The sequence below is a fragment of the Diachasmimorpha longicaudata genome, chromosome 1, assembly GCF_034640455.1.
Source record: "Diachasmimorpha longicaudata isolate KC_UGA_2023 chromosome 1, iyDiaLong2, whole genome shotgun sequence".
In the NCBI taxonomy this organism is placed as follows: domain Eukaryota; kingdom Metazoa; phylum Arthropoda; class Insecta; order Hymenoptera; family Braconidae; genus Diachasmimorpha; species Diachasmimorpha longicaudata.
The window spans coordinates 14,098,193-14,119,583 of NC_087225.1; the positions used below are offsets into that span (position 1 = coordinate 14,098,193).

At 37.0% G+C, this 21,391-nt stretch overlaps 4 protein-coding genes across 5 annotated transcripts in view; 3 read left to right on the forward strand and 1 right to left on the reverse strand.

The window, feature by feature from the left end:
• The window catches only part of LOC135164142 (sex determination protein fruitless), a 42,772-nt gene extending 28,245 nt beyond the window's left edge, over window positions 1–14,527 (forward strand). The window contains exon 5 of one of the 2 annotated variants that reach the window (XM_064124295.1): window positions 6,694–7,352. In XM_064124295.1, the coding sequence (XP_063980365.1) occupies window positions 6,694–6,911 (218 nt within the window). In that variant the 3' untranslated portion in view covers window positions 6,912–7,352. Of the gene's footprint in view, window positions 1–6,693; window positions 7,353–14,266 lie in introns of those variants that run through there. The other variant, XM_064124313.1, reaches the window with a different exon arrangement.
• On the forward strand, window positions 7,494–13,771 carry LOC135164243 (sex determination protein fruitless-like). Its single transcript, XM_064124416.1, has one exon. The coding sequence runs from the start codon at window positions 9,334–9,336 to the stop codon at window positions 9,724–9,726; it is 393 nt and encodes a 130-aa protein (XP_063980486.1). The 5' UTR covers window positions 7,494–9,333; the 3' UTR covers window positions 9,727–13,771.
• A 72-nt stretch (window positions 14,528–14,599) lies between the features above and the next one.
• LOC135164225 (methylthioribose-1-phosphate isomerase) lies at window positions 14,600–17,496 on the forward strand. Its single transcript, XM_064124381.1, has 5 exons — window positions 14,600–14,891; window positions 15,576–15,811; window positions 15,926–16,134; window positions 16,669–16,877; window positions 17,004–17,496. The coding sequence occupies exons 1-5, from the start codon at window positions 14,760–14,762 to the stop codon at window positions 17,280–17,282; spliced, it is 1,065 nt and encodes a 354-aa protein (XP_063980451.1). The 5' UTR covers window positions 14,600–14,759; the 3' UTR covers window positions 17,283–17,496.
• Window positions 17,497–18,082: 586 nt separating this feature from the next.
• LOC135164133 (bifunctional purine biosynthesis protein ATIC) lies at window positions 18,083–20,853 on the reverse strand. The gene is made up of 4 exons (XM_064124222.1): window positions 20,607–20,853; window positions 19,995–20,198; window positions 19,584–19,872; window positions 18,083–19,494 (listed from the first exon to the last, which is right to left on the reverse strand). The coding sequence occupies exons 1-4, from the start codon at window positions 20,620–20,622 to the stop codon at window positions 18,228–18,230; spliced, it is 1,776 nt and encodes a 591-aa protein (XP_063980292.1). The 5' UTR covers window positions 20,623–20,853; the 3' UTR covers window positions 18,083–18,227.
• Between the last annotated feature and the right edge of the window lie 538 nt (window positions 20,854–21,391).

The window sequence follows — 21,391 nt, forward strand, 5'->3', positions numbered from 1 at the left end:
AAATGGTAGGACTCACACATACAGACAGATGGAAGGTACGGGGGAAAGAGATACAAGCCGATAATGGCTGGTGCCCTTTGATCCTGGGGGATAATCAACTTTCCTGAATGCTCTCGTGATATTCTAATTGCAATTGCGTGGACTATCTGAGTATCTGGGAGAGGGAAATTGTGTAGATTGATTGATTTTTTAGTCTGATAATTTGTGCTCAAGGCAAATGATAATTATTTCCCGTGGTTTGGCCCATTGCATCCATTGAAATAATGAACAGCCTCATAATATTCTAACAACGATACATTGAAAAATTTGCTACATTTTTTTTTTGCTAAAAACTATGAATTCTGACTAGACTCCCATTTTGATCTATTCAATATTCTCCCGCTCCCCGATCAACTCAATAACTCGTGATAACCCAACAATTGACTCCCAAATAAATCCATCAATCATTCGCCCTTTCAAAAAGCCAGCAATTTTTTTTTCATTGTGAAAACTTGACCCAGGTCGGAAATAGCGAAGCCCCCCGAATGAAAGGGCTAGTGGAAAATACGATTTATTCCCCAAGCGAGAGCGCCCGAAAGAAAGAGAGAAATACTCGGCTCGCGTATATCACCCACAGTAGTTATGAAAAATGAAATACAGCCTGCACCAACACAAAAAAAAAATGACTAGAAGACAACGAGGTTTCCTCGACGACGGAAGAATATTTTTCGCGACACAAACTAGTCCACACATGACGCCCTGTTAGCGTCTGCACTAAAAGGGCAGGAGAGCATTTTTTCAATTTTTTTCGAGCTCAAGAAACAATTATGACAGGACATTTTCAGAATCGATTCAGACTGACAGAGCGAGGATTTATGCCGTCAATTTTGGAAGGGCCACATCTTTTATCGAAAAAAACGGATTTAAACAAGTGAATTTGCAGTGACTTTTGGTTATTTCGGTTTTTAAGCGGCAAAATCACGCTATAGTTCTCCAGAATGTTCTCCCCTTTCTATTGCACACGAAAAAGGGCTATTGTGGATGACCAAAACCCTGAAAACATTAAACTGGACGGATAGACCGACGGGGCAGGCTGCCAGGATGTTGAATCTACCCATTTTATCAATTCAAATTAAAATTGACCCAAGACGAGATGCTGATACCATGAATTTACTACTTATTAAACTAATCTCATAATCCGCTGCTGATAACTATTACCTAACAATACTATTTCCGCTACTGCCAGCTATTACTATGAAATACTTTCAAAACTTAATACTTTAACGATAATAGGTATTTATATATTTACAAAACGCGTGGTGTGGAGTGAAACATTGTGATATAATAGATTGGTGCTAACACCTTATTGAAATTGAGATGAATTTAATGAGAAAGAGAAAAGAAAATATGAGAGACTTGTGCAATAATTGCAAAGAAAATTAATTCATCGGATGAATCGGGCGAATGCTTGTCACTCAACGGCTGTTTCAAGTTTTCCTGGTACATCGGCTGGAGAATTGCGTGTGTAGTTGAAACGGAGTTTCGTATAAAGGGAGTGAAAATGAGCCAAATGGGCGATAAAGGGAGGTAACTGGGTTTTAAGTTTGAGGAGGAAGGGGTGGAAAGGGTGCAGATCCTGTGCAAGTATGCTCGTGTCAGCTCTCGAAAATGTTTGGCGTGTGATTTCCATCGACCTCAAGTAGATGAAGTTAAACTTGAATGAGTTTCTACGTCATGTCCTGGGAGTACTATATGCACCAGCATTTGGGGACCACACGAGCGTATGACGCCTCGATGCATATGGAATATGAGTGAATCTCTCTGACACGCAGTTACGAGGACGAATGGGGTAATATGGGCTCAGTTGTGAATTTCGCAGACAACAAGTCAGTTTATTTTGAATTTGATTTTTTTTTTCGAACAGTTGGTGTTATAGGAAATTTGAGATAGTGCCAATTTTACTCAGAAAATTTTCAGAGACATTCAGACTAATTTTCAGCAAAAATATTTATCAGCTCAGCTTATTGGATAAAAAAAATACAAATAAGTAAAATTAGTAGCGAAGCGATGAACTAAGCAGATTCAAAGACATTCCCGATAAAAAAAGCAAATTTGAAAGCGATTTGTTGTCTCATTTTACTGCTGAATCAAGAAAAGAAAACTCAAATTACATTTAAAATCAGGATTGGGGGAGGTGTCGCAGCACGAAGCGATGAAAGAAAACAATGGCTGTGCAAGTGAACATTAATGGGTGTAGTTAATCTCAAAAATCGAGGATAAAAAAAGTAAAAAAATAGGCATAGGTGTTACCTAGGACAATTAGGTTTAGCCAAGAAAGTAGAGATAAGGAAGTCGAGCATTGAGACTCGTTCGCAGAAACTGAATCCCGTGGAGTGACAAGCCATTGATTTAAAAAAAAATTGATAAATAATTAGAGAAAAGAAATCCCGTCGTCCAGCGATTTGTACATTATAAATCGAAAGAAGAAGAAAACACCAGAACAATGAGGGGAGGGAAATTTACCAACAAGAAAAAATTAACTATTATTAATATCTCTTTATATAATAATATATACAAATTATAAAATAATTACGGATATATATGTATATAAATTAAACCAAGCGTATATACAAATATGTATATAAACTATCTTCAAAATATTGTGTATATACATATATTATTCGATCCGTGAATATATAAATTATATATAAATTTTGTTATATCATTTTTTTCCGGGAACGAGGGGGAAGTGGTCAATGACCCTTGATAATTGTAACAATCGTATGGGATTATTCCTGCGAAAAAATTAGTTCTATTCGAAATTTTTAATAAAAAAACAAATCATTGAAAAGAAGTATATATGATAGATCAATGAATGAGGTAAAATAAATAATTATTAATGAGGAATGGCGAATAATTTTGTCAAGGAATATGAAGTCGGTGTGACGATCAGACTGAAGTTGTGATTTTTACATGTTGTGTTGATGCCTCTTGACTCTAATTGTTACGTTTTCAATTTGCTTTGTCTGACCGCGTGTAGAAATCGAATCAATTTTTTTTACTTTAAAATTAATCGGTTGGTCGGGTAAATTCGGCAAAAGTAAGGGGAGGCTCAGTCTCAATTTTACGAATAGAAAATTTTCAATCTTGACATCCATCTTTTCTTCGTATTGCGAAAAATTGGTGCATGCAAAATATTTCAAAAAAGGCGAATCATTTATTTCCCCATGTTTACGCTTTTGATCTTGATTCTCGAACGAGAAGCATCCACACCAGTGTTGCATTACTGAGCGGTTCACGTTAAAAAGCTTATCGGTACCGTAAAATAATTATTTCAATTACTAATGAGAGATATATTTTATGTACATTTATGCGTGTTATACTCGTTGTTTATACCTCTGTACACGTTGAAGATCTTTTTTTCAGTTTATTATTGAATGTGATTGTCTTTGGTGGTTGAAATTGTGATCGCGAAAGAGAAAAATTGATTTTTTGTATTGATGAGTTAAATTGTGACAACACAGGCTGTCGTCCTCGCCTTCCGTTTCTAGAATATCTCGATTTGTTGTTGATTGAATTCAGTAGCTGGGTGATAAAATTCTGAACAAATATTGAAAGAACTTTTTAAAGTCTAGGAAAAATTATCATAATAAATTTTTGCCGCTAATTTTTCGCATAAAAGGATATCGTAATTCAAATCGAAATTTCACCGTAATAATTTGATTCAGAATGCAATTCTGGCAAGTGTATAGTAAAAAGGTAATTTTCCATACTAAATAATTATTATGAATTTTTCCACTTTGCTACTGAGTTAAACTCTATCATGTAATCATTTTGAATAACGCCTCTTCCTTCAAGTCTCATTGTCTCATTATTTCTCTCGACATTCTCCCCACGAAAAAAAAATGTGCATCTACACATTATTTTTGGGGGAGGGGGGGCCTATTTCCATATTCTCTTCGTTTCGTCGTTTGTCTCCGTCTCGAGAGGGTAAAAAGTAATATATTTCGATGATGCAGTTACTTATGAGACACGGTGTCGTTAAGGCCGAATGGGTAAACGTGAAATTCTGTAGATTGTTTTTAGTCCTGTTTTTTGTTCAACTCTCAAAGAAAATATTTCACGGTTCCCATTCTTCTTGACACACTTACTGCGGCACTATACATAAACTAATGAAATTGTTTTCCAACTGGTGAAGAAAAAATAGTGAAAAGAGAAAAGTCTATGAATTTATACTACAATTAATGGCTATCCCCAAATGGCCAAAATCCTACTCATTAACTGAATCGAAAATATAAAATCTGAATGGAACAAGATATAATGAATAATTGAATCGTCTTGTTGCATAGCTAACTGTGGAGGAATGTTTTTGTCGAAAAAAAGGTTAATTATGGTCGCCAACTGCATTCCCTGTGTCGTTGCAACAAAAGATATTATTCTTATTTTTTTTAACAAAACCCCACACGAAGGACAAACTTCGTTGAAAAAGTAATGTAATAACGAGCTCGACGACGCAGAGAATTGCCCCGTCACCGGCCAACTTTATTAAAGAATAACAATGAAAAAAATACTAAATATAGGTGAAAGAATTGTATAATCCCTTGGCTCGAAACGTACAATAGGCACATGAAGTAACTTTTCTGACCACGCAGATTATCGATTTAACTGACAAAACACGTGTTGAAAGAAAATGAAAATTGTACTAAATACTATTAATTGAATACTTGAAGGGAAAACTAAAGATTAAGAGTTAACATATAAAGCAAAACCGATTTTATTACGATGAAAAAATGAAAGACAAAAATCCAACAAATGTTTCAAATTAATGGGGAAAAAGACGTTATTCTTATTACCTTATCATTATTGCAATTTACCCTATGATTATGAATTATTCTAACAAAGAAGGAAAACAGATATTTATGTTACATTGCATTACTATAAACATTTTAATTATAATGTAGATAATACAGACGATGATATAAACAAGAAAAACAACAAAGGATTTAATCACATGTGCATTTAATGTATTTCATACTAATTTTTTGATTAAACATAATTGTGTGTTAACAGATCGTACAAATTTATTTTATTTTTCCAGATCATCTAGACAATAAGAGATACAGAAAGTGATTAACAATGAGTTTTCAATGGTTGTCAATTTTTTATTGTCATTTCGGCCGATTGTTTCCATGAATGTTTGGTTAAAACACGAGAAGGAATATTTATCACCTACTTAACACTCGAACTGGGAGATCAGAATCTCGTTATACCCGAGTTACTCGAGATAATCGTTAGCAACAAGTGGCGAACTCCTACTCCATTTCCTCCCTCTCATCGGGTTTGCACCGTGTGTTAACAGTGAACGCCTTGGATTAGGCGTCCCATGTCTGTCGGCACTCGGATCGAACTTCCCCGTTACTTGAGTTTGTACTTGTGCCTGTGGATGAGTTCTGAGGTGCCCTAAATACACTCACCACCCATCCAAGACGCTGAACACAGCCCTCTTCATTCACCCCTCGTCCTCCTCCCCCAAACCCCGCAAATCTTATCGCCTCTCACGGGTGAATCACCCCAATTCCGTTTTTACTTTTTTTTCAGTTTTTCTTTACTTGAGCCGGAGAAATTATCTGCTGTTTCTTTTTATTGACTCGTTGCACGGAGATAAATATTGAGTAAAAATTAAGGTAAAATTTACTACAACTTTTCCCCTAGGAATTATGAAAAGGAAAACATTTTTATAAATATTTCTCTTCGTGTGATAGACGGAAGCTCGAGGATGTGAGTGTGAAAGGGTTGTGCAGGTTTTAAGAGAGTTTGAGGAATGTTCGACGAAGAATATTGTTTTTAGAATTTTACATTGATTCTGGAACAATTATGTGTATGAAGACCGAATATAATTTTTCTTCGTAAATTGTGTGGCGTGAAAATAAGCTAGAGGGGTTTACAAATTTTGTAGTGATATTTAATGAGGATAAATATTAATAGAAATTGATTCTTTCATTTCCATGTTATCGAGGGGGAAAGACACGTCTGAAAAAATTTGTAACACGCGCTCTGATATAGAAGACCCAATGATCGGTTATTTTACAGTCATTTTTCTATTCACCACGAAAAATCGTAGAATGACAATTAAAATTTTATGGATAATTCAATGCAGAATTTCTTCTATTCAGTTAACTATTAAATTCACCAAAATTCTCACTGAATAATTGAAGGGAAATTTTCAACTTTCATAAACCGGTGCATGATCAATGATAATCCCCTGGAAACAGTGAAAAACCTGTCATTCGGTGAATGTTCTCGAGATGTTCACAGAAAGAATAATATTCTGCATTTTTTTCTCCATGTGGAAAAATTTTTACAAATTAAATCGCTCCATTAAATTGCGAACGCGTCCCAGGCCTTGCAAAAAATCCATTTCAACACCCAGGAGCCCAGAAATTCGTCAATCCACTAATACCGAAAACCGAGCAATAACACCTGACCTAAAAAAGTCAAAATGTCATAAAGCCAAAATCCCAAGGATTTGAACAATGCATCGATAGATCCCACGATCGATCGTGCGCAGTTGATCCACGCGCTGAAATAACTAGCGAAGATACAAGCGGAGAAAACCAAAAAAAATCTTTAAAATCATATAGAGAATTAAAACTAGAAAAATCAAAAACAAAAAGGACGAGACTGCCATGCTGACTGTGGTTTCTGTTGTTGCAGAGCTCAAAAATTGGCGGATATCACAGATATTTGAGAGACAGAATAACACGGACGAGAGGAGGCGTTGCTCGTTGTGCGGTAAGGTCGTGACAAACGTCCGTAATCACTATTACGTACATTTTCCAGGCAAATACGCCTGTCCACTGTGTCCGGCTGTCTATACACGAAGTGATACACTCCTAACTCACACACGCACTAAGCACTCACAAGTGCAATAGCGTACGGGGCTCTATCGTCCCTATTACGGTGTGATCTAGCGTGAAGTGCCGGCGATTCAAGATAATAGAAGTGTTTATCACAACAAATTCATCGATACTCGTTTGTGGATCAACGAATTGCATCGACAACTGTCAAGAACAGCGGAATCACTTGCCAAGGATTGACAATTACTTAAGGCCTCTGCAGTGAGGATTTTGTAAATCCCATGATTAATTCAATTTTCAAAAAATTGTAATTTTTTAGTTCATAATTTAGGATAAGTAGTGATAATTTTGGGCTTCTTACAGGAGATTCTCGATGAAACTCGTGGTTATCAATTTCCCCCCTTAACCTGATTGTTATTTCGATGAATTTTTAGATGAAAACATATCTGGAAGCTCAATACTGTGCCAAAGACACATTTCAGTGCCTTCAAAATTCATTAAAATTAATATTTAAAATTAATGAGCGGGGGAGAGTCAGTGGTGTAACGTTAAACGAGTGCATTCATCGAGTAGTGTGACAGATTTTATTACTTAGACGTGTTAAGACGAAAGATTTATCGAGCTTCCGCTAATGGATATTTACCTATTAATTCACTTTATTGTTAATTGTATGAAAATTATTGTGATCAGCGATCAGTCTCGTCAATATGCCAAAGATGTGCGAAGGGGCTGTTACTTTTTACAAATTCAGATATGAATAAGCACTCATCGCTGAATTTATTTCAAGATAAGATGTTCTATTCAATTCATAGGGTTACATAGTTTATAAATTACTAGCTGTGAAAGGGGTGACAAGGACTGCCAAAGAGCCAAGATGATTACCGATCAATTACTACTACTGATTTGAATAAATGACAAAATATAATTGAGGATATTTACAAAAAGTTTGCCTAACACTATGTTTATTAAGCTAAATAATTGAAAACTTAGTAGAATAAATTATTTAATTGGAGGAATGAGTCAATTAGGAGCTCTGGAGGGCGGAAATACCGTGAAATTCATTGACGACTCAACACTTTCGAGCGCAATTACTAATTTCTTCACTTCAAAATATCAATATTAAAACAGACTAAAGTATCTCCCCCTCGACTCAACACATTATTCATTCATTTAAATAACTAAAAAGTTACGCGAATGAATTTTAGAATTGTAGAACGAGCCAATTGGGAACTCTGGTTTTTGCTGATCAACATGACAGCAATACGAACTTGATGGAAGAACCGCGGAATATTTTCAGGACTTGAACACAATTTTTTAAATTGATTAAGCCGATAAAAACCCGATAAAAAATACCGCAGATCATTTATTCCCCATAATCAATCGCCTTTTCTCTCAGTTCAGTTCCACTTCAACTGATGAATGTTGAAGAGAGAAAAAAATAGCTCTCCCCATTATCCACTTGATCCCTATCAATTAACGCCACATTCTCGTCAACCTTTCTCGAATAGTCCTCAGCGTTTATTTATTTATCATCTTTCAGTTCTCCTTTTTTCATTTTTACCGGTGGCCGACGGGCAACCGGTGTAGTTGAAGAGCGCTGCAAGAACCATGTGTGTTAAGTGTGTATAGGTATAATGCTGTTGAAAAAGTATTCGCGTTTTATATTGCCCTCTATCACACGTCCATCTCTGTCATCATGTCTTTCTACTCCAACTCAATCTTCTCGATTGCTTCAAATTAGAGGGACAACGTTAATGGGTTTTTTTTTTAATGGGGCTTACTTTCAAGTGGTCAGTCCACCATCGATTAATCGATAGGGGTTATTGGCAAATTATGCTAGTGGGGGTGTGATGAAACGGAGTCGACCTCCGTTGACATTTCGAAGGCTCTGATTTGATTTTTTTTTCTAAACGGTCGGCTTGTTTTTCAGGATTCTTAAATGGAAAAACAATGATAGAAATTTTTTTCTGCAAGCTTTTGGCTAATTTTAGTGGACATCTCCCCTCGTTGAAAAAACTCAGCCTTTCGAATAGTGTCCAGAAAGAGATTAGAGAAATCAGAATGGAAAAATGAATTTGCTTGGAACATTTTCGTTTCTACCTAAATTTTGTATACAAAACAAATTTAATTGTTGACTGATATTTCCGAATAAAAAGAAGTTCGGTTTATTTCTGAATTATTTTAGAAGAATGTTAGAGCATTGCTCGTAGGTCATTTGATTTGCTAGAAAAAAATCTCTCACCATTTTTTCTCAAGAAGATTTCGCCTCTGAGATTAATCAATCAACGAAAATCCCAAGGACTTGGAAACCCCTTCAAATTGCTAATAGGAAGAAATACTTTTTCTTCCTATTACGATTCACCGCTCACCCATTGATTAATATCTGTGCATGTAGACGTATATGTGTGTGAATCCCCATCCCAAACCAGAGAGTGATTAAATAGAACGATCACAGGGCGATGAAAATTGGAGGAAAGAGTTAAAAAGACTGTGAATAATGAGAAAAAAAAATGGAGAAAATGAGAAGTGCGTGCCGTGGAGCATTTCAGGCTTTGGGTTTGCAGGTTCAATTTCGAGTAGACCCGGTGGACTATCTTATCACGACATGTTCACCGTATCACTTGACGCCCCGGTGGGTACACGGTGGAGGTGCCGTGCATGCGGCATACAGGTGACCAACCGTTGGCACCACTTCCACGTTCACACTGGTCAACGATCACTGTGCCCGTATTGTCCGGCAACCTACAGCAGAGTCGACACCCTGCGTTCACACCTACGCGCTAAGCACCGGGAGTTGCTCGTCGCTAAGGGTATATTGCAGGGAATGGCTGTCCTCGGGCACAGACGACGCAGACAGCATGCCGTTATAAGGCCAACAATGTTACATTAAATATGATTTATTAGTTTCATGTGGTGAAGTGGTAACGGGGGGAGGCATACGCGTTGTCAATTATGTGTAAATTTTAATTACAGTGCAGTGCACTACTTTCAGAAATTTTTCATTTAACGTGGGAACTTCAATTGAGCTCAGGTTTTCCTAATTTCCTCATAGGAATCCAATTAATATTCGATAGATAGCGAACATAAGTCTCGTCACTTTAGACTTTTCTCTTTAGTGTGACTTAATTAATTTTTTCCTCTAAATACTTTTTTTCAATTGTTTGAGCTCATACTAATTACATTTCAAATTTTTCAAACTTTGTTTTTACGTTTGATTTTCACATGTGAATGAAGAAAGGAAATAGTGAACGACAATGGGATAAATTATCGCGAGGAATTCCTCTAAAAAATAGGTCAATAGCCAAAGGTCTTTAGAACGATGAAAGCCCATTAATTTTTTCTACAGAATAGTTTTTAATGCACATGTTACATTTATCCTTCCTTATTTACGTGAAACTAAGCGCAATCGTTACTTCCATTGAGGTACTGTGCGATCAATTTTTGCGTCGCCACAATTTATTTTGAGTGGAAAAGCGCACGCGGATTTTTCCACTCCTTTGACCTCCCATTAGGCAGATGTGACAACACAGTGTCAAACATTTCCGCGATCTGATCCGCAGTATCGCGGCCTAATGCCATATTCATTTCAAGTTAGAGGAATAGGAGTTTTCGCTGAGCGGGGGCTTCCGATTACAAAATTCATTTCTGGCAATAAATTGGTAGTTGATTTCAAAATGCGTTCTCCACCACTTCACTACAAAATCCACCCCTAGAAATTCTCACAAATTATCCTATGATAACCGTCTCGAGATATATTTTTTTTCATATTTTTCGCAATCTAGTCAACCCCAATATCCGTAAATCCCCGAAAAATTCAAACTGCCCACTCAATTAAATCCCCTGTCCGGTCGAATTGTTCCCGAGTGCCCCTGGCACATCCAAGGGGATTGGGTAGAAGGTGATCAATAACATGCAATCGTGAAATTTATAACGCCAGGGTATTTGAACAAAATAAATATAAGTATATGTGAGCGATGGAATCGCAAATGACGAATTTATTATTTAGTGAAAGGAAAAAAACTGAGAAAAGTTAATCCAAAATTTCGTGTGTCGCCCTCATTGTCCCTCGACCGCGTCAATAATCTCCGAAATAATTGAATTCACCCTCAGGATTGAGAACTTAGATGACTCAATAAAATTAACCAAAGATAATGTGTGAAATCAATCATCAGAATTCGTGCATTCAAGAGCAAAGAAATTTAATTTTACACTTTTGGTGAAAAATAAAAACAGGAGAAAAAAATTTATAAGAATCACGTGGGGCTCAAATGACATGTGATTAACCGTCAATACAAGTTACAAAAACAGGCACACAATGTACACTGTAAATAGTACAATAACAAAGCGACTGTTTTCCAAAATCAATAGTATTACCGAAGGCTCCGAGCTCTGTCCACTGATAACTCCATCGAATTTTCATTTTTCCCACTGCAATTATCCCGATAAACTCAATTTCTTCCAGTCAGTTGTACAGAAATAGTCTCACATTAACTTAGATAATTAAATTAAATTATAAATCATTGTTCATATCAGAATTAAATATTTTTCACTCGGATCCCCTAAACAACGTTCGTTATCACTGGTCAGATTGAATCCAGAGCCCTAGCGAAGTTGCAAATAAAGCATGTGCTCTTTGGACCAAAAACATTATTTGTGTTACTATAGATAAATAATGGCTAATGAAAAAATAATAAATACAGACAAAACAGTAATCCAGTGATAAAACGAGAAAGCTTAAACATGTTATCATTCGCTTAGTATAAAAAAATCTCGAAAATGAGTGAGCTTACGGAAAAATATAATTAAATATTTTTTACGGAGAATGAAATTCCCTACAAAAAACATATTGTAAAATTTTTCCTTAGAACCACTGGTCATCGAGATAATTTTGATTATTTATAGGCTACTAGTTGTTCCATTTTACGGCGTTTTATCACTCGATAACTGAATTTTTAATAACAAAAAAGAAATGTCTCGTTGGTCCTTCGCGAAGGCATCGAAACTCTCATACCTACATAGAAATAAATTATAATAAACAAAATGGAGTCTCCCGCAGGCTCCACTACTCAAGTGGAGAATTAAAAAACCTTAACAAAAAATAACAAAAATTATATTAATAACGATAAAGGAAAAAATTAATCCTAAAGAAATATTACTAGTGATAATGGTTATAAAGAAAACAGCGGCAATGTTGCAAATATTTCAGAGAAAACTAAAGATCAATAAACTTATATGTGTCCCATTCTCCCTTACCCCTCTCCCTCCCAGCAAAGCCTCTTTTTTGTCTCGTAAAAACTCGATGGTCTATCGTATTCCCGTTTAATTATAAATGAGAAAGAAAAACAAAAATAAACACTAAAAAAGTATGAACCTGAAACAGAGAAACAGCAGACACCCAGAAATACATAAACATTATTTGAAAACACATTTGATCAGAGCGAAATGAGCAACTGAAATTATGAAAAAAAAACATACGACACTATTGAAACAATTCAACAAATCGCCGTTCCTGCAAATTAGCATATCAATGCTCGTCGAAAGTCCAAGTTATAACATCGAAATGATAATAATTGATAACCGAATTGTTAGATTATATAATTGAAGGGAGGAATGATCGATGAACGAATTGAGGTGAGTGACTGAACGTTAAGAAATGAGAGAATCATAATGGAGGGAAATTCAGTAGCGATGAGGTAGAATAATATCGGAGAAAAACTTATAATTTCTAATGTCTTAAGTTTGAGATTTAAAACAAGTGAAAAACTGAAAAATACTGGTACCTAAGCAGAGATTTTTGAGATTTTTTAATTATTCTCTGCTAGTCTCCATGCTGAATAAATTTAAATTTGAGAGCAGTTTTCGGAAAGTTTTGAAAGAGAATAGTGAGAGCGGATACTTAAAAAAAAATAATTCCCATAAATGTACTACAGTAAAGTTTACTTACCTCAATTCGGTCCTCAGCTAACGCGCTGAATTCGTTTAATTATAAATTGCATCCCTCGGCCGATACCATTGAAATTAAAATTATGATAACCCAAAAACCGGTCATTCATCGGTAACGAAGAATGACAGAGACTGATAAGGAAAAAATTAATCATGAAAGTATGGGATTTTTCATTAATAAGACAACAAATTATACAAATTGATTAAATTAAGGGGCAATGGTTGAGGCCGATGGCTCGAAGCAGTTCTCTATGCACTTGATGTAATAATGATGAAAAGTTTAAAAGAAAAACTAAAAATATTATGTAACAATCATCAATATCGAACTGCCCATCTATGGATCGTACTGCCATGTCTCTTGATAGTACTTAAGCTGGAATGATAACTTAATCCCTCTTTAAAAGAAACAGTCAGAGTAAAAAAAATATTTCAAAATCGGAAACATTCTCCTCATAAAAACTGCCCGTGAAACATCATGAACAAGTTAATAAAATAAAAACAAGGTATTGAAAGAAATCAATTTCCCCAGACGACATATTTTTTCAAAAGCCATTTTATTTCCCCCAAAAAATAATTCTCAAGGTGAGAAGAATATTTTCAAACTGAGAAATTCTTTTCCTCAAAAAACCAACAAATGCAAAAGTGAAACTAGGTAAATGAATTTAACCCGAGAAATCGACCGCACGGAGATTTACTTAAAAATTATCAAGACACTTATTTATATGCGATGTATTTTTGTGAATGAAAAAAAACTATTCAACAGTATTTAAAAGTGCTACTGCCGTTGTACAGTGGAAAGAAACAATTGATAGATGTACTTTATGGATTGTACCTATAATGTATATAGATATATTTAATTAAAGTAAATTATGGATTTGTGTACGGCTCTGCACAATCAAAAAAAACCACTCAACTCATCCTCCAACATGTTTAATTATCAAAAATAATCCTCAGAGTTAATTGAAGGGGGACGGTGTGATATGAGAGGAGGGCTGAATAAAGTGATAAAACATACGAAAATTGGTTCATTCAATTGTAAGGGAGAGCGGGTCGACTGTTCCATTCAGCGTTGATAGCATCTGATCGCATTCACTGTGATGATGGGCTCAAAATGTTGGAGACTTTCAGGGTCGAGATTTTGCAGCGTGTCGTGATGCAATTGTCTGGCCGTTTCGCTTTGTACTTACTAAGGTCATCTCGAATTATCAAATCAGAGGATTCGTTATTGTTGTGTGCAATTGCACGATGAGAATATTTGAAGTAATAGCAGTGGATCTATTTCGTTGCTATTACTCCTTCAGGGGATCACATAATTTTTTATTTTACTACTGACAACTCAGTTCCTTCTTTAGGTCACCCTAGAGTCCTCAATAGTCACCAAATAAGTTGTTTGGCAATTTTAAATAAATAAATCCATGAACTTTGTTTCCTATCATTTTGGAATTTTTTGGAAAAAAATCAAAAATAACCTGTCTTTTTATTTAAAGAAAATGAATACATATGCTGTAAAAGCACAGCTGTAGCAAAGTCCAAAAAATCTCCACCTGGAGATCTCTTTTATAGATCTACTTTGCAAAAACGGGGACAGAATTCCCGAGTGTGTATCAACCTTTAAATCAACCCAAACTCATCGTCTGGTCACGTGATTCCCCGGCAGAATCAGAAGTAAAACGACAGAGGCAGGAATCACGTAGGCGCCGGGTGGGTATCAGTGAATATTGTTGTATCTCAGCTCAACCAAAGCCTCTTCCTCTGTACTTGTCGTTCCCCTTCCACCAGTCGTCTTGTTATCTAGCCACGTGAACCACGACGAACTCGCGCCCTTCCCGCTCTCCGGCATCGCGAAACAGTTAAAATATCAAGTACACACAGAGTGAAAATAGACTCGGATGGAATAAGTCTGTTTTGCGGCAGTGGTCGGAGTTGAAATCTTCCAAAATCTCATCAGTCGAGGCTTTGACAGTCTACCAAGAGGCTAGAATGACTCTCGAGGCAATCAAATGGGAGAATGGTAAGCTGGAGATACTCGATCAGATACTTCTGCCAGCGATAACTAGATATGTGCCGGTGAGGGGAGTCGAGGATGGCTGGAAGGTCATCAATACAATGCAGGTAATCAATCCTATTTGTACAAGTTATTTTGATTTTGTCATTGAAGGTTATGCATTATCTGTGACTGATAATTACTTCAGACATAACCTAGGATTTTTACTAATTTCAAATTCGCTGAGCCGAAATTTTTAACTGAACGAGAGTTGAGGAAATAATTTATTTTTCCCTATTGTTTAATAATTAACGCGACATTGCATTTATTTCAACGTGTTCGTTGGAATGAGTGAACAAGAGGCACTGATTCTGAGAGAAGAGCAATCAACTGAATGTTATGGTTTATTTGGTCTCCTATATCATCCTTTGAGACACATATCCATTGCGTAGTTAATTATTTAGGAAACAAGTGCTTCCAGAATGGAATCTCAAAGGAGATCTTTGTAGTTGATTGAGAATATTCCCTACCGAAGATGCCGGCAAATGCTTTGTGTCTGAATCACCGTATCTCGAGATAATTTCGTAATTGACAAAATGAAATCAATCAATTGATTAACTGCGACTTATTGAAGATTTTCGTTGAGATGTCCTTATCAGGGTAATATTAGGGATGTAGAGGTGATCTCAATGAACTTAAATTGAAATGAGACGTTCAATGATAGCATTCATCAAATTTTTTAAACTGGTCCGATGACTGTGAAATATTTAATTGCAATTACCAATATAAATTCTCGCAATTCATTGATTCAGGTACGTGGAGCCCCTGCAATTGCTATTGTTGGCTGTCTCAGTCTGGCTGTTGAACTTCAGAACGAGCAGTACCCGGATAAACGGACACTGAGACGCGAGATCGAAGGGAAGCTCAATTATCTTGTGTCTGCTAGACCCACGGCTGTCAACATAAAAATAGCAGCTGAGGAACTTATCGAACTCGCCAACAAGCTGGGCAAAGACGACAGCATCACAATCAGTCAGATGAATGAACAGTAAATAAATTTTATCTGGTTTGCCTTTTTATCTCTTGATTGATGAGAGATCATGTGGGATTCGTGTGGTGTGGATCATGCGAGACAGATCATGTGAGAGACTGTTGATTCTAGGTTTCTCAGGAAGATTGACTCCATGCTGGAGAAGGATATCGCTGATAATAAGGCCATTGGGGAATTCGGGGCTGAGGAGATTCTTAAAAATATTCCAGAGGAGAATTTAGTGAGGGTGATGACTCATTGCAATACTGGCTCATTGGCGACTGCTGGATATGGCACCGCTCTAGGAGTTGTCAGGTCACTGCACAAAAACAAAAGGCTTGGTAATTTTTTTTTCAGATTTTGTGGTTTTTCCTGATGTATCCAGCTATTTGCTGGAATTTTTAGGATGTATAAATGTATCATTCAGAGTTCGCCTTGCATCTGTGATGATGCAAATGTCAATTACACAATACTAATTAATGAAAGGACAATATTTTCCATTTGTTAAATATTTAAATATTCATTTTGAGAAGATATCGTAAACAGCCGATCATTATAAATCAATTATTTAAGGGTGAAATTTCGAAACAATATTTCTTAATGAATGCTTGCATACATTGACCTATGAATAATTTCACCTGCAGCTAATTCTGTAGTTCAGGAAATGAAATTAGACTTTATTGTCAGTTTTTCAAAATTGTCTTTGAGTCGAGTTTTATTTATTTTTTTAATAACCTTCAGATTTTCGATCAAAGGAAACTGAAAATTTTCGACTTTAGTCCACAAGTTCACAATACTGAAGTACCCAATTCATGAACCCATTCAAGTAATTCCTTGGTGGTGATAAGGTAATTGAATAATTACACGTTTTACAGAGCACGTGTATTGCACTGAAACTCGACCCTACAATCAGGGAGCAAGGTTAACTGCCTACGAGCTAGTTTACGACAAAATACCAGGTACTCTCATCTGTGATGATATGGTGGCTGCCTTGATGAAGTCCAGGACTATATCAGCTGTTGTTGTAGGAGCTGATAGAGTCGCTGCTAATGGAGACACTGCCAATAAAATTGGAACATATCAAGTAAGTATAAATTATATTTTCAGAAGCATGAAATATATTCTTTGAAAGATTTGTTTGGAATTTAAAGCACAAATGCAGAATTCCTCTGTAAGTTGTAAATGGTAATTTTTAAATATTTCCAACTAGATTGCAATTATCGCTAAACATCATGGAGTTCCATTCTACGTAGCAGCTCCGCAGACCTCAATCGACTTCAGAATTCCCAGTGGTGATCATATACCCATCGAGGAAAGGCCAGACAGGGAAATGACTCACCTGAATGACCAAAGAATCGCCGCTGCGGGGGTGCAATGCTGGAATCCAGCATTCGATGTGACACCAGCGAGCCTCATCACTGGCATCATCACTGAAGTCGGTGTCTTCAGGCCTGCAGACCTTACGAAACTTCAGTCCATGAATTCGTAATTCGTTTCCTTAATTGAATAATTAATGGAATTAGGGAAAAACGTAATTAGTTATTCAATCTGGCATTTTGATATCTCTTTACAAATGAATTACCTGAATTCTATGATCAGTTCATTGTAAATATCTCAGAGTGGAAGAAGACAGAATATCTCCTCTGAATTATTTCTGTCTCTAAAGAAAAAGTATTGTTGAAAAATCGTGCATGATGAATGAATTGATGAAATGGTTTGGAGTTCTCTTTCCTCTCAGTTTTCAGGTATTGAGCATAATTAATTCCATAATTATTGTACGGAAAATTATGTTGGAGAAATTCCTGGAGAAATTCTCTGGATAAAATGGCTCCTAATTTTTCTCAAATTATTTTCATATTTCAACAAATTACTATAAGACATTAAAAATTAATTATGCGTCTTTTTACGTTTTACCAGAGTCCCATTAATTAGTTTTGTTATTTATCGATCCTCAGTTCTCATAGGAACTTATATTTTCTCAGCATTGGTAGTTTTTATATCCCAGAATATTTCCCCACATTAATCTCCACTAATTAAGTATGAAGATATTTTCTACAAATATTTTGCCGTGCGTTCAGAATAAAAATATGAGGAATGAGGAATTAATGTATTAAACAGCTCAATAATATCTAAACGTTCGTAGCAGAGGGCTCGAATGTGCCATTATATTGTATTATTAGAACTGTATTAACAGAACAATTTTTTACAATAGATTCCTGAAACGGATGGGAACATTCCTTTGTAAATTCAATTCGTTTTGATAAATTATTTAAGAATATTTAGAAACGCTTTACACGAAGTTTGATGTTATATTTTTATATATGTCCAACATCTCAAAAAAAATTCAGAATATAGAAATGTTGTTATTAATAAACAACCGTATAAAAAATACACATTAGTAAGTGATAGTTGTCATTAAATTTATGAACACGGATCAATGATGGAAGGAGCGGTGCTCTGTATAGGCCAGGATGATGTTGTGCTCGTTGCAGGCCTCGATGACTACGTGATCGTTGGTGGACCCTGCTGGACTCGCGATGTATTTTACTCCACTAAGTCTAGCCCTGTCCACATTATCCCTGAACGGGAAGAAAGCATCACTCCCAATGGCAACACCCTCCAGCTTCCTGATCCACTCGACCCTCTCCTCCTCCTTCAGCATCTCAGGGACCTCGTCGTAGAAGGCCTCCCACTGTTTCCTGTCCATGTCCTTCCCCACAGACCCATTAACATAATTATCAATGGCATTGGAGATCTCCGCCCTCTTAACTCCCTTCTTGAACTTCATTCCCGTGACTTTGGGATGCTGTCTAAGCCACCAGTTGTCCGCCTTGTCCCCAGCGAGCCTAGTGCAATGAATTCTCGACTGCTGTCCAGCTCCAATGCCAATCGTTTGTCCATCCTTGGCATAGCAGACAGAGTTGCTCTGCGTGTACTTGACTGCGATCATAGCTACCGTGAGATCCCTGCGTCCAGCGTCAGTCAGATCCTTGTTATTGCTGGCTAGGTTGCTGAATGTCTTATTGTCAACAACTGCATTGTTCCTGGGCTGTTCCATCGTCAGTCCAAAAAGTGTTTTACGTTCCAGTGGTGAGGGAACGTAGTCAGGATCGATCTGCAGAACACAATAGCCGCCATTTTTCTTTTTCCTGAGAATCTCGAGAGCCTCGGGGGTGTAGCCAGGTGCAATGATCCCGTCAGAGACTTCTCTGGAGATGATTTTAGCTGTGGGAACATCACAGGTGTCAGATAGTGCCACAAAATCTCCGAAACTGGACATTCTGTCAGCACCTCTAGCTCGGGCATAGGCAGTGGCCAGCGGCGTCAGCTGATCCAGAAGATCGTCCACTTGGCAGAGCTTCGCCTGCACTGGGTCCAAAGGCACTCCCACAGCTGCTCCAGCAGGACTGACGTGCTTGAACGATGTAGCTGCTGGAAGGTTCAGGGCTCCTTTCAGCTCTTTCACGAGTTGGTAGGCATTCAGGGCGTCACAGAGGTTTATGAACCCTGGAGAACCGTTCACCACGGTCAGGGGCAGCTTCTCCAGGGTGGTGAATATTTGGGCAGGCTTCTGGTGCGGATTCATACCGTAACGGAGAGAGAGTTGGGACAGTCCCGAGCTGTACTGCTTGCGGAAATAGTCCGAAATAGCCTCGTCGTATTGCGCTGTGTGGGTGAAAGCCTTTAACGCCAACAGTTGTCTGGAATAGGAGAGCCATGTTAAAATTAATTCATCACAAAATTGATGAATTAATGATCAATTGGATAATTTTGGTAAATGTCAACGTACCTCGTCGCTGAGGAGGTATCTTTACCAGAAGATAATTCCATTTCACCAATGACCTTTTCATAATCATTAGGGTCACAGATAACGGTGACCCTAGCGTGATTCTTGCCGGCAGCTCTCAATAATGTCACACCGCCGATGTCAATATTCTCGACTGCATCATCGATTGTAACGTCAGGCTTGCTAACGGTCTTGACGAAGGGGTAGAGATTGCAGACGACAACACGAATGTAGTCGAAGTGTTGGGTATTCATATCTGCCTTGTCGGAGTCAGAAAGCCTCGCCAAGATCCCTTGGAAAAATGGAATGGTCGAAATCAAAATAAGACTAAAATTAGGGAGGAGCAACGGACAGTCATTTTTTTCTCTCTCAATGAGGTAATTTTTTAAACGTTTTCTCCTCTAAGAAATTTACCAGCGTGAACTGCTGGGTGGAGGGTCTTCACTCGTCCCCCCAACATTTCTGGGGCTCCGGTGATATCGGAGACATCTTTGACTGGAAGACCAGCATCTCTCAGCGATTTCGCTGTTCCTCCTGAGGCTACCAGTGTCAATCCAAATTCGTGGAGCTTCTTAGCGAAGGGAAGGAGGTTCGTTTTGTCAGAGACACTTAGGAGGGCTGTAAAATAATAACAGATCAATTTCAATCATCTGCTTCGTAGGGTAGTGGGGATTTCAGATAATTTTCTTTGTGGAACTAAATGCTGATGACTGCAGAAAAAATCAATAAAAAAAAGCCAATAATCACCGAATGAGTTTTGTAATTTTGAAAATTATTTCTATGAACGGGCATGTAAACTATTCTCCATTTAATATTTCCAACCAGAATGAATTGAACTCTAAATTGTGATAAAAATTTATTATTCATTGGAAGATCCACTAAAATAGCGCCTTAATAATTTTTCCACGTGAATCGCTATTAATAGATCGCGATTAGTACGAAGGTCATCCCCAAATTCTCCAGAAATGCTCTTAAACCTCCCAAAATGTCGAAGAAGTTTAATAAAAAAAAATTGGAATATCTTACCTAAATTACCAGCCATGCTGAGATTAAAATCGCGGAAATAATATTAAAAAAACTTGGCAATAAATCGATGAAATATCTGAAAATACTCGAAAGACCGGTTCTTGTCGAAAACGTGCGCACGATGGCCAAGCCAACAAGTGTCTGAGGGCTTGAGTATCACTGAAACTGAGTTCTAAGTTGTCTGAAATTTTCATTTTGTCCATTGTGTTTATTCCAGCCAACGGAAGCAAACATCTTTATCGGACTTGGGGAGCAATTCATGGGGGATAAAAACAATTTCGAAATCTAAAATTACCTAATCTAAAAGACGTCATCGAAATTACTGATTGCATTCAATTTTTCTGCTGAAGAAAATTTATTTACTGAATAAACGTAGGCTATGGACTGCAGATTCCTGCGCGTCCGACAGTTTCAAACATGTGGCAATCTCCTTCAAAAATAAATGGCGCTGTATGTTTGGGCTTTGGTGAGCGGCAAATTTGAACTCTAGCAATGACTGTTCGTTCTATTGAGGTAATAGTAATGAATACGGAATTATGAGGATTAAAATTATGGTTGAAAACAGGTGGACGCAAATTTTTTACTGAACAAACCGGGAAAGTGACTAGGAGAAATGTTAATTTATTTACGCACTAGAAGTTTTACAAAAAAATTATCATTTCTGTATAAAAATCGAATGGAAAAAGCTTCACCAATTTACTAACTTTGTGTGGAAGTCCGATGGATTTTCCTATCAAACGCGTTAGATATTCATTCAATATCGATCAGATTTCTTCATGATCGGC

Bases quoted from the DNA above. Each gene is read 5' to 3' on its own strand.
- LOC135164243 (XM_064124416.1), top strand. From the start codon at position 9,334: ATGAGAAAAAAAAATGGAGAAAATGAGAAGTGCGTGCCGTGGAGCATT.
- LOC135164225 (XM_064124381.1), top strand. From the start codon at position 14,760: ATGACTCTCGAGGCAATCAAATGGGAGAATGGTAAGCTGGAGATACTC. The intron at 14,892-15,575 runs GTAATCAATCCT...TCATTGATTCAG, and splicing joins AGGTCATCAATACAATGCAG to GTACGTGGAGCCCCTGCAAT. The intron at 15,812-15,925 runs GTAAATAAATTT...TGTTGATTCTAG, and splicing joins ATCAGTCAGATGAATGAACA to GTTTCTCAGGAAGATTGACT.
- LOC135164133 (XM_064124222.1), bottom strand. The intron at 19,873-19,994 runs GTAAATTTCTTA...CATTTTTCCAAG, and splicing joins CCACCCAGCAGTTCACGCTG to GGATCTTGGCGAGGCTTTCT. The intron at 19,495-19,583 runs GTACGTTGACAT...CTCCTATTCCAG, and splicing joins GATACCTCCTCAGCGACGAG to ACAACTGTTGGCGTTAAAGG.